Source organism: Melanostigma gelatinosum, assembly GCF_949748355.1.
Source record: "Melanostigma gelatinosum genome assembly, chromosome: 2".
NCBI lineage: Eukaryota > Metazoa > Chordata > Actinopteri > Perciformes > Zoarcidae > Melanostigma > Melanostigma gelatinosum.
This window is the reverse complement of record NC_136635.1, coordinates 27081480-27093444: the sequence shown is the minus strand read 5'-3', so window position 1 is coordinate 27093444 and position 11965 is coordinate 27081480. Positions and strand designations below refer to the sequence as shown.

At 41.5% G+C, this 11965-nt stretch overlaps 1 protein-coding gene across 1 annotated transcript; it reads right to left on the bottom strand.

The window, feature by feature from the left end:
- Positions 1-869: 869 nt before the first annotated feature.
- On the bottom strand, positions 870-11518 carry LOC306788467 (very-long-chain (3R)-3-hydroxyacyl-CoA dehydratase-like). The gene is made up of 11 exons (XM_079284007.1): positions 11339-11518; positions 9311-9356; positions 9038-9111; positions 8122-8286; positions 7186-7234; positions 6952-7062; positions 6125-6252; positions 5810-5922; positions 5616-5722; positions 4888-5019; positions 870-4481 (listed from the first exon to the last, which is right to left on the bottom strand). Exons 1-11 carry the CDS (start codon positions 11456-11458, stop codon positions 4405-4407), a joined length of 1122 nt encoding a protein of 373 aa, XP_079140133.1. The 5' UTR covers positions 11459-11518; the 3' UTR covers positions 870-4404.
- Between the last annotated feature and the right edge of the window lie 447 nt (positions 11519-11965).

The window sequence follows — 11965 nt, the reverse complement described above, 5'->3', positions numbered from 1 at the left end:
GCGGAAACACCTCGCATCTTCCCTTTCACATACAACGCTGTATCAACACGCCAACATTCAAAGTGCCGGTCGCAGCTGCCAGTTTGAGGTGAAACCTCGTGGGCAGCTCTGAGCGCGCTGCCTGCTCGATGAACTATGAGATGCTCAGAGCCAACAGGAGGAGTTTGCGCGTTATTTTGGCTGTGGACAGGTGTAGCCGGGTTTTGGGGGCGTGGAGATTGTTTTTCTTCTGAAAATTAAAAACCTGAACATGCACGTGGAAAACAAGAGCTTTTTGGTTTAGCTGGGGCTTTTTGCCTCAGTGATAGCGTTTGAAATCTATAAAACCAATAATAAAAGCAATACCACCACACCCCCCCCCCATCTAAGTCCAGCCATGGTTTCAGAACTACCTTTGCAAAAGGTGTACAATATTATTTTTGCAAGTATGAAGCTGAATGTCCCCTTTAAAACGGTCCCATATGATTCAGAATTAAGTTGTCTTATAAAATACTGTCGAAAAAAAATGTTCCTTATGTTTTGAAGACAAAACCTGCATCTACCTCAAGAATAGGTGTGTATGTTCCTTCTTCTACTCACCAACACCAGAAACTATTTTTTAACTACAAATACCAACTCATGTAATGCCATTATGTATGCTGATCTATATTTAAATGTGCCACGTTAAAAAACAAACTCAGACGCTATACAATCTTGTAAAGTAAAATCTATTGAAGGCCCCTCATGGCAGATTAGTTAACATGCATAACAAATAACTGCATCGTTCCTAGTTTGAAAAGAATACCGTTCCAACATTTCATAACAGGAACTGAGAGAAAAAAAGCACCCCACCTCCAAAATAGTAACTGATGTTTATTTTGTCAGGAAACCGTAATTGTGACTTACAATCAAGTCTGAATTTGCCCAAAAGGACTTTTGAAATGCAATAAAATGTCTAAATCAAACAGTTTGTCTACTACACATCCTTCCCATTAGAAAAATCTATCTAAAACAAATAAATTCAAATCAAGAACTTCAGTAAACACAAATAAATATAAAACAAACAAACAAAGGCTCAAAAGGTGACCAGTTTGGAAAAAGGAGAAAAAGCAAAACAAAGAACTCTTGTGTACAGTCAGTGAATCCTTCAGAGTGCACGAGTACTTGTAATTTATAGTAGTGAGTTTACATCTGGAAGAGTTCAGTTCGGACATGTGGGCTCCAAATGGAACAAACCATCGAATAAAAGATTAAAAATAAAACTTACACAACATTTGTTATTATAGACTTCTAAAATGTTCACGTCAAATCGGTGCATTCAGCCACAACATTCCCCTGAATATTGTTAATGCTCATGGTCTAGAGCAGGGATTCCCAAAGTGGGGTGCGCGCACCCCTGGGGGTGCGCGAGCTGCCTCTAGGGGGTGCGCGAGAGGAAAAGTGTAATGGCGGTCTGATGGTGTAATAATATTAAATATAAAAAAAAATGTAATTTTAATTTAAAAACTGTCAGGTGGGACATCTGAAGCTATCAGTCGTAAAAGAGAGGGACAGAGAGAGAGAGAGGAATCGGAGGCGAGGGGAACGGAGAGGTGTGTTGGGAGAGACCGGGAGAAGAAATCTAGCCAGAGTCAGAGGAAGATGAGACAGAGGAGACCGAAAAGGAGGAAGGGATAGCACAGACAAATCGGGAGCACATCGGCCCATCGCGGAGTCAAGGTGAAAAAAGAGGAAACGAGAGTGAGCATCAGACTGGGAAAAAAGAGGAAATATGATGAAAAGTATGTGTGTCTGGGCTTCACTTGGATTGGCAACGCAGATTCCCCAAAGCCACAGTGCGTGGTGTGCAGTGAGGTTCTGGCTAACAGTCTGAAGCTCTTATTTACGTCGCCACCTGAACACCAAGCATGCCAGTGCAAGTCAAAAGCCCCTTACATTGTTTATATCCAAATTGGAGGAGTTACAAAACAGCCAAAAACAACTGCAGTCTCATTCATGTGTTGGTCTATAAATGACGCACTACGGGCTTCATATCTGGTTACAGAATAGCGAGAAAGGGGCTACCGCACACAATCGCCGAAGACGTGAGCTCGCCAGCTGCCAGAGAGATGGTGGAATGTATGATTGGGGAGAAAGAAGCAAAAAAGTTGGACATGATCCCGGTGTCCAACAACACTGTGTCGCGCCGCATCGATGCTTTGTCCGAAGACATCCTGGCTGCATTAGTCGCTCATTAATTGTAAATTAAATGTGATAATCTGCCTCTGAGCCTGTGCGTGTGTGCTCGCATCCGTATTGCTCTTTAAAAGTGACGCCTTGTGTCACTGAAAGTTATTGAAACTTTGTTGCAGTGTTTCAGGGCGTTTTCACAAACAGTTCGTTTGCTTTGTTGCAGTTGCTGCTTTGTTCGGTTTGTGTTCACACTGCAACATTTAACAGCGGACTAAATCTTGTAAACAAATGCCACGCGCGAGCAAACTGTTCTCTCATTGGTCCGATTCTTATGCGGCTATGAAGGCTTAAAAGGCTCTGTTGCTTTTTTTAATTTTTTTTTTATTAAGGGGGGGGGGGGGTGCGCGGCCTAAAAAGTTTGGGAACCGCTGGTCTAGAGTACAGTTCACATCCAATCATTACATCGGACCGTTTTAAGACGCTGCTGCTCGTTAGAAACAACATTTAAAAAACAATTGAGCTAAAGCAATAGTGGATATTATGACGTTGATACAGATTCCAATCTTTGAGAGTAAAGAAATATGATGACGAGATGTTTTGGAAAGCAAACATTTTTGACAAATATCCCCTTTGGTTATTTCTTACCATAAGACCAAAACTTCCCTGGTCCAAACAACAACAATGGGTATAATTTATGAAGGTATGGTAAGATTTGGTTTTGTAGAACGCATCGAGATCTATTTGTATCTCTGCCCTTTTTCAAATAAGTGAGCGGGTTGTGGAGTCTGAACCTCAGCCAACTCCATCGCCCCTTTCCTGTCCGCTGTAAACACAGTATTTAACTTCATTCTAACATCTAATCATGATGAGCCATGTCCCTTTTGCACTTTTTAACAACAGTTATAATTTCGCAGGACAAAAAACAAAAACATTATTCGATTATTTCGTTCTACATTAATTTGCCTGGCGTTGCTAATATTCACAGCAGTAAATGACCGACGGCTTCATCCAAGTGACAGTGAATCAAAACAACAACTATCAAAACTGACAGGTTATAGTGAAGAGACAGTGTTTTCATGCTAAAGCATTTGAAATAATATCTCCATTAATTCAAGAACCATAAAAGTCGTGTTCGCTTATCAACTCTGCATTAATGCAGACGGATTCTCCAAGAATCTACAAGTTCGAAATCAACTTTCAAAGACTTGAAACATCCTTGAGATTGTTGCGTCTCGCGGTGAATCTAAATACAGTACGTTCCGATATTCCAGAATTCAGTCTGACAAAAAACATTTTGTTTACAGGCTGTTTTCACACAATCAATCCCTGAAGAAAACAAGCAGACATCTCCAACATCAGGGAGACAATCATATGAACAGCGGTCTCCTGGGTTAAAGTCCTGTGTTAGTTTGACTCATCCATCCACCCCGACCTCCGCCCTATGTGGACTTGCTCGGTCACTAGTTTGACTACGTCACCTCCCTTCTTCTCCACTCGCGTCACAAGTACTGCGGCCACAAGACGCAGCTCTGCCTGTGCAGAACTGACACTAGAGGGGTACGTGGAGTGTCATAGCTTGACAGGTTGGGCCAGTATTTGAGGAGTTGGGAGTGAGAACGGGTTGTGAAAATAACAGGTTAAAATTGACTCTGAATAATCTAGGATTTTATAATTAGTTGGCTAAAATACCAATAAACCCAATATATTTTGAGGAGCCGTTTTGAGTATTAATAATATTTTTCAAACCAACAAGGACCTTTATTTTGTAGTACTGTGAAAAATATAAATAAAGGTGAAATGGCGGATGTGTTGCAGTGTATTTGAACACAGAAATTGTTTTCCTAAACCACTTAATCTCCAACTCTAAATCACTCCTGGATGTTCATAAAGTAAACACTTGTGTTTCCCCCCCAAACAAGAAAATCAACAAAATATTTGTGATATAACAAAACCTTGGACGGTGACTGTAGACACCGACAGAAAAGTTGATAAATATGAACATTGATAAGAGAATAAACGTGGTAATAGTAAAGCGGGGACCCCCGCCGTCGAGCTGGTACAGTAGGGTTTACAGGATTTGGACTGGAGAAGGTTACACAGTTCACCCAGTGGAGGAATAAGGTGACCAGTACTCCAACAGCAGGTCAGTGTGTGTGTCGGAAGATGAGGAAAGGCAATTAGAGATGAAAATAAACATCAGCTGTATCTTTAAGAGGACGGCAGTTCAGAGCGTGTTAGAAATAAACCGTCAAGTTACTGGACTTTCCTTTTCCTCGAGCGGTATCGTCTCGTCCTCTGCTTGTACAGGTGGCGGAAATTGATGAAGAGACCTGGAGAGGAGAAGAAACGGTCTCTGTCAGCATTACCTTCATAGGCTAGTTGCCATCTTTCTGTCACGGTAGACTAACGCACCAAAAGGCCCGTTTGCACAGCACGATTATAAAGTTGCCTAAATTCCTCCACAAGCGCAGCGTTTCGAGAGACATGTTTTGTACAGTATGATGAAAATCCAATTAAATCACAGTATCCCAAACACAGTCAAGTTTAAAGTTCAAATCAGTGCGCACTAACACAAGATTAGATTGAATCCCTTTGCCGTCTATTCCTGAAATATTCAGGAACATTTCCTGCATGCACCAATCAATGAACATCCTGAATTTTGTCAAAAAATACCACAACAAAAAACAACCATCAGCATTTGTATTTCTGATTTTTATGTGTTAACGGATGTCTCACCCAGGAACATGAGGACCAGGTAGAGCTGCAGAGTGTAGGAGAAGCTAAAAGAGTGTCCCAGGAGCGCAGGGAGGGGGAAGCTGAACAGACGCGTCTCATCAAAGATGGGCAGGGACTGGATCACAGCCACAGCTGGAAACACAAAACGACACACTGTCAGCAACATGTGTAACCCCAACACCTCCGACAATAAGTCTGTAATAACTTGTATCGACAGAATACAGACACCCAACCCATTAAAACTCCCATTCTTTACCTTGGAGGACAAACGTGTCCTCTTCCTAAAACTGCTATATATTAATATTATTTTCCGCTTTTACCGAGTTATATAGATAGATAGATTTTATTTATATATATATATCTTTTTTTTTTACTTTTTAAAAGCTTTGTTTACGTATTACCAATGTTGTTTTATGTATAAAAACCCACGAAAAATGTATTGTTTTCTGTATCTATGCTAACGTACATTTTTCATTTCACAGTCTGGAATCAGTCAATGATTAGCAACAACACGGATTTTGATGAATTTCTTTTAAATATGTTTTGTAAGAAACACAATTTTGAAGCCAGGGCTCTAGAATGGAAGCAGAACAAGTGGAAAATAATATTAATGTACAACTTTATGGTAGTTTTTGGACGCAGACATTTTTCTCACCTCGGACACCAGAGCAGCTTAAAGTGAGGCACACGGGTTGAGCCACCATTCGGTCAGTAAACCAGTCACTCACCTTCAGCCACAACTCCCAGCGGGTACAGAGGGATCCAGAGGCTGTACCTCAGCCACGTTAACAGCTTCCACTCAGTGCTGATGCAGGCCAGCATGTAGAACGGGTACCTGATGAAGAGAAGGGAGAGCTGATGTTACAGCAGGCAACAGCACATGTTCACCAGAGAGGGGAGGAGGAAGGGGACATCAGCGGACCTGAAGATCTCGATGGTACTCCACAGGTAGAACACGAAGAAGACAACAGGTTTGTTCTGCATCTCTTCCAGACTGCCGAAGATTACGAACAGAATGACGTTCCTCCCTGCCACCTGCAACATCACGAGGCACAAGAACAAGAGCTCTCACATCAAAGTAGGTCACATCTTAATGCTAACAGTGCGTCCAACTTCCTATTAACATTATTTTCCAGTTTCACAGAGTTAAATCTCTTAAACTTCAGTACAGATTTTTCACGGTTTATAATAATAAAACGTATTATAGGAGCTGAAGCGACTGACTTCCCTGCATTACCTGTATCATAGCAGGAAAAAACCCAGTCTTAACCAGACCCAACAAGGGGTTAATGACCTCGAGCACGGCCATCATCTGACAGAAATACATGATATCTGCAGTGGTGTGGAAGGTATCGTAGAACGAATCTGTGGAGGGCGAGAGAAACAAACCAGACATAATTAAACAGCACATTGCATGAGCCACGATCCATAATCCTCATCATTTACAAAACAAATCCCTCCTGTGTAGTTGTGTTCCTGTTTCAATTCAAATGAGCTCATCTGTGAATAGCTCCTCACAAACAAACACACAGACCTCTCAGTGTATTCTGGGCCTCGTGTTCTTTATACAGTGGTGCTAATTATGTTCGCCTGTTTTCATATTCCATAAACACCCACACAGAAATTGCTAATTATTTTATTTATTTATTATTTTGTCCATAAAATTGAAAAGCGATTAGGGTCCACAATAGCTTGTTTAATCTTTATTTCGTCCGTCCCTCTACAGTCTGCCAGTCTTACTCAACTGTTTCACGCCGAGTGCCTTTGTTTTCACTTCTACAGAGATCCGTGTGATGAACTGAAGAAACCACAAGATCAACTGCCATTAAGATGACTAAAAATAAACTGATGGATTCCCCTTCAAGCAGGCTTCATGTCTCTGCAAGCATCCGTTTATGGCATACTGAATTTATCTGAAAGAAGTAGCTGCCTGGAAGGTGGGAAATCAGTCCTAGAACATCACATGTAACTGTTGCCAGTAATTATTCTCTGTCGCCAACTTTGCCTTCCTGCGACATACATTTCACCTCATGAACTGCCAGTGTTGTTTTTTTCTTTACAAACCTTGACCGAGAATGAAGAGTCGAACCGTCATGTTGACAAAGATCCAGGAGAATCCCAAGAACTGCACCAGGTTGTACATAAACAAGTATCCTTTCTTCAGCCCCAGGTAGGCTGAGGAATCAAATGAACTGGTTAACGGTGCAAACACTCCTCCCACAGGATAGCACAGGTCCACATTAATTACATTTCTATGAGTTTCTGATGTTTGCAGGTGCAGAGCTCAGTGTGACTCACGGTCTTTACGAACTCTCGACTCCACACTTATCTTGTTTATCTTCTCCTCCTGAAAGAAAATCACACCATGAGAATCTCACTCTGAAATGATCTACAATGTTGTTTTATATTCACTGGCATCTTTACTTGTTTTAATACAGTGATTACGCGTAACGATGTCAATGCTCTCATTAGATCCAGAGAAGTTCACTGACTTGTGTATTATAATTGATGATTTGGCGAGTACCTTTAGAAATAAAAGACTAAATTCATAAGGGTGTATTATAAAGCTACTGGAATTTCCACTGAAATGTTAAATATATCCACAGTGTGAACAGCTACACATGATAAAGTTTATTAAATATGAGGACACATCTCAATAGAAGCTTTAAATGTAAGAAATAAATAAATCCAGTACAGCCCTAACTATTTAATACTAAAACAATAAGGAACCAAAAAACAGAAACGATGGTTGAAATCATCAATGTAAAAAGTAGCACTGATAAGCAGAACCATAAAGAAAAATAAAAGGAGTAGATTAGATGATAAGACGTACACAGAAGTCCATTAATGGTTGCTGTGTTTTCCACGTAATCATTGTGACAGCCCCGTGTGTCATGTGTAGAAGGGCTTCATGTTAACATCCCAGCAAAGGAGAGAACGGTCAGGCAGCTGATTTGAATTTACACCTTTCCCAAGTTCAGCTTTGCCCGACCACAACGAGCAATGTAAATGTTTGTGGTTTGGCTTTGCAAGGCTCAGCATGAGGAGCTTACCCTGGCCTCATGGCTGCACCAACCTAACCGAGGCGATAATAACTCCTATAGACCACATATTCGCTTCACAACATACTGCTGCCAGCTTTGCATTAGCAGTCAAAAGCCCTTTCCAGGGTAGATCACATTTAACTCATCAAAGTGGACTTATTCTCATTTGTGTGCGTTTCTCAGCTCCTACCTTAGCTTGAAGCTCCATCTCTGCGTCGGACTCGTCCAGCCAGCGGTCGAAGTCGGGAGCCAGAAACAGAGGCTTCTTCCCCTGCAGTGTCAGCCGGTCCCACCAGCGCTCCGCCTGCTTCTTGATCTTGATGACCACCTGACGCTGGGTGGACTTATGGTTGATCTGAAAACACAGTATTAGATCATTTATACGCATCTTAACCGAGACACGCAGAAGGCACTGACGTAATGCGAGTACCGGTAGCTGTTGTGTGAACACAGCCGGTTTGTGTGTATCCAAGAAGAAAAACAAGACGACTGCGACTCCCGTAAGCACATTTCATCCGCTACGGATGATCAATAAAAAAAACAGTTAACTGTGCGACAAATGCTTTTATTTGAGAGGTGGAATAAAACAGCTCTGTCCTAGAATAAATTCATTCATAATAAATGGGATATTCCAGGCTGTGATGTAGCAGCTAATCAAGCCTCTCTCCAGCAAGAAAACATTTTCCAATCACAATTCACTTTGACTTTACTGCAGTTATTTCTAGCGGGTACGCTTGCCCAATCAGCAGCATGACGCATTATCACGCAGTCGTTCACGCACGGTATTATTTTCATCTGAACAGCAAGAGAACATTGTATGGAGTGTGCTATTGTATTAGCAGGATCTGTTGACGAGACAAATTATCTGGTAGGTTTTTCTTGCACCAAGTGACACATCACTAAAAATTTGTCTCGGAAAGATAACACAACAAGAGACAATGGAGAGGGCAGCTACAAGTGTGCCAAATATTTAATACCAGACACTGTAGGAAAATGAATTGAATCAATAACTGCCCTTCTGCACTCTGGCGTTTAACCTAAATCATATTTCAATGATGCAAAAAGAATACATCACAATTGATTTGACATGGATAAAAGCTCAATACCTCAGGTCTAACAGGTTCCAAGAACTCCAAACTGAACTCGTATTCATTATCTCCTTTAGCTCCATGGCCCTGTGCTGTGGAAGAAGATTACAATTTATATTATAACAAGATTAAGCTTTACAGTGCGTTTCATACAGAAATTGCCATCATAAATAATAAAGTATGCGGAATATTTTACAATATTTCACTTCATAAATTTCATCGTGCAACTTCTCTTGAATTGTTCTTATAAACATATTTGTCCTCTTTACATGCACCAATAGAAACACCAACCTCTGAACTGAAGTGTGTTGTTTTCTTGCAAGCTGATGTCGAGATTCTGAAAAAGAGAAATGCAGTCATCACAACCAACCTGACACACACACACACACACACACATTACATTACAGTCATTTAGCAGACGCTTTTTCCAAAGCGACTTACAATAAGTGTATTCAACATCGGTTTTCGAGAGAACTAGTCACCAGAAGTAATAAGTGCATGTCCTTTCCTCAAACAAGCATCTAAGAGCATAAACCAGCGCCAACGTACAGTGCAGAAACAAACGAATGCAATAAGTGCCACAAACTAATATGAAAACGAGAAGTGCAATAAGCTAGTATGAATACAATAGATGCTAAGTAAGTGCTAAGCGGAAGGCTACGGGTAGGCCTTCTTGAAGAGGTGAGTTTTCAGCCTGATGAAAGATGGGCAGCGACTCTGCCGTCCTGACGTCAGTGGGGAGTTCATTCCACCACTGAGGGGCCAGGACAGAAAACAGCCGCGACCGGGTCGATCGGCTGCAGGGACCTCTGAGCGACGGGGCAACTAGTCTCCCCGAGGTAGCAGAGCGAAGTGGTCGGGCGGGGGTGTAGGGCTTGACCATGGCCTGGAGATAGGAAGGAGCTGTTCCTTTCCCTGCCCTGTAGGCTAGCACCAGAGTCTTCAACTGGATGCAGGCTCTTAAGGTAGCCAGTGTCGAGAACGGAGAACTTGGGGCGATTGAACACCAGGCGAGCTGCAGCTTTCTGGACAAGCTCCAGAGGTCTGATGGCCGACGCCGGGGAGCCGGCAAGTAGTGAGTTGCAGTAGTCCAAGCGGGAGATGACAAGAGCCTGGATGAGCACCTGCGCCGTCTCATCAGTGAGGAAGGCGCGAATCCTCCTGATGTTGTAGAGCAGGAATCTGCAGGAGCGTGGAACTGATGCAATGTTTGCTGAGAACGACAGTTGGTCGTCCGGGGTCACGCCCAGGTTTCTCGCAGTTCGAGTTGGCGTCACACACACACAATTAAAGGACAAGTCTGGTTAATATTATATTATATTATATTATATTTGTCTTACTGTCAACAAATCCCATGAAAAGATCACAAATACTATAGTTTCATTATTTAAACAGCTGAGAGCTGTAGTTCAAATAGGAGTAAATAGTACATTTGTCAGGGACTAGTTTCATCAGCAGACGGATATCTCGTGAGTATTTAAAGCAGCAGAATGGTGTGTGAGGAGCTCCATGGCACAGATGAATAAAATCAGGCGTTGGCTCCTTGTTAGTGGGATCAATTCATTGTTAGTTTTGGTTTAGAAAAATGTAGATTATTACCAGATTTATCCTTTCGAATCAGTACAAAGTGTATCCGGTACACCAGGCTAAATACACTGCAGTCTAGTTTGACAGCCCTGTAACATATCATACACTTTACGGGCATTTTAGAGGCTTAAATGCCGTGCTAGTGCTACTGAATTGTATTTCATTAAACTGAGAGGAGGTTCTTATATTTAGTCTTTCCTCGGTGATCAGAAGTGTTCTTCTGTCAGCCTGTTCCGGTTATCATTGAGCCGTTCTGCTAGGAGGCTAAACAGGATACAGAACAACCATTAGAAGTCATGCATCTTTTATAAGACGTTTGTCCAGCAGCTGCAGGACGAGGACTGGAGCAGGAGGATGTATTCCATGGTACTAATGCAAACACATGAAGCCAGCAGAATAAAATAAAGCAGTCAGTCAAATAATATTTGTTTTAACTGGCTGACATAAATTAATCATTAACACCCGGATGCCGTTTGTACAGAGCTGGGTCTCTGGAGTACTCTCTTCTGACAATGATATCAGAAGTATTTAGTTGATAATAACTGTGCAGTGTAGCTACAACACAAATAACTCATTCAGCTCATTTTCAGCCTGTATTCTGCACTAATTCAGAGATCATGGAGGCGGTTGGTGATGATTTAGCTAACGTTAGGAGGTCAGTTTAGCCACGTTTTAGCCTAACTGGCTGAACACCAGGGCTTAAGCTAGCCGGTTGGGTGATGTGGAACTTACCTTCGCGTCGCTCAGATCCACCCGGAGATAAATCTCTCCGTGCCGCTGAGCCCAGTAAACGTGAGGAGTGAGGATCTGCATCGTGTCTTTATGTCTTCTGATATCTAAGTTACATGCCATGAGAAATTAGGGAAATATTCCTGAAACTGATTAACTGAAGTCCTCCTCTGACAGTCTACACACACACACACCAGAGGGGCTATCACACCAGCTGGTGGAGCACGCTTCCGGGAGAAGGAGGAAGTCGCTCACGGACTTCAAAATAATAAACCTGAAGCGCTAATTTTTAAGTTTCAAAATAAGACTCCTCAAACATTGTTGTTTTTTAAAGATCCCCCATGTTTTAAGAGACATATAAAAGCAACACTAAACACAATAAAAACAGTTTTTTTTAAAAGATTTGTTATTTTTGGTAATATTTGTATTTCCTTTGTGTACTTTTTAGCGATCATTAATTTGTTATTATTTGTTATTAATTGAATATATTGAAAAGTTAAAAAAAAAAATCTATACAAAATATAAAAAAATTAAAATAAATCATCCGTTAAAATGTTCAGATAAACCGACAGCAAACAACGCCACATGGTTTCTAATGTTGTCTCGGATTATTTTTCATTGCTTGAGGAT

What these genes read in the sequence shown, in the direction of transcription:
- LOC306788467 (XM_079284007.1), bottom strand. Translation starts at nt 11,458, where the DNA reads ATGGCATGTAACTTAGATATCAGAAGACATAAAGACACGATGCAGATC. An exon ending in TGGAACCTGTTAGACCTGAG is followed by an intron (nt 8,287 to 9,037) that starts GTATTGAGCTTT and finishes CTGTGTTTTCAG; the next exon opens with ATCAACCATAAGTCCACCCA. An exon ending in TTTTTCCTGCTATGATACAG is followed by an intron (nt 5,923 to 6,124) that starts GTAATGCAGGGA and finishes GTGATGTTGCAG; the next exon opens with GTGGCAGGGAGGAACGTCAT.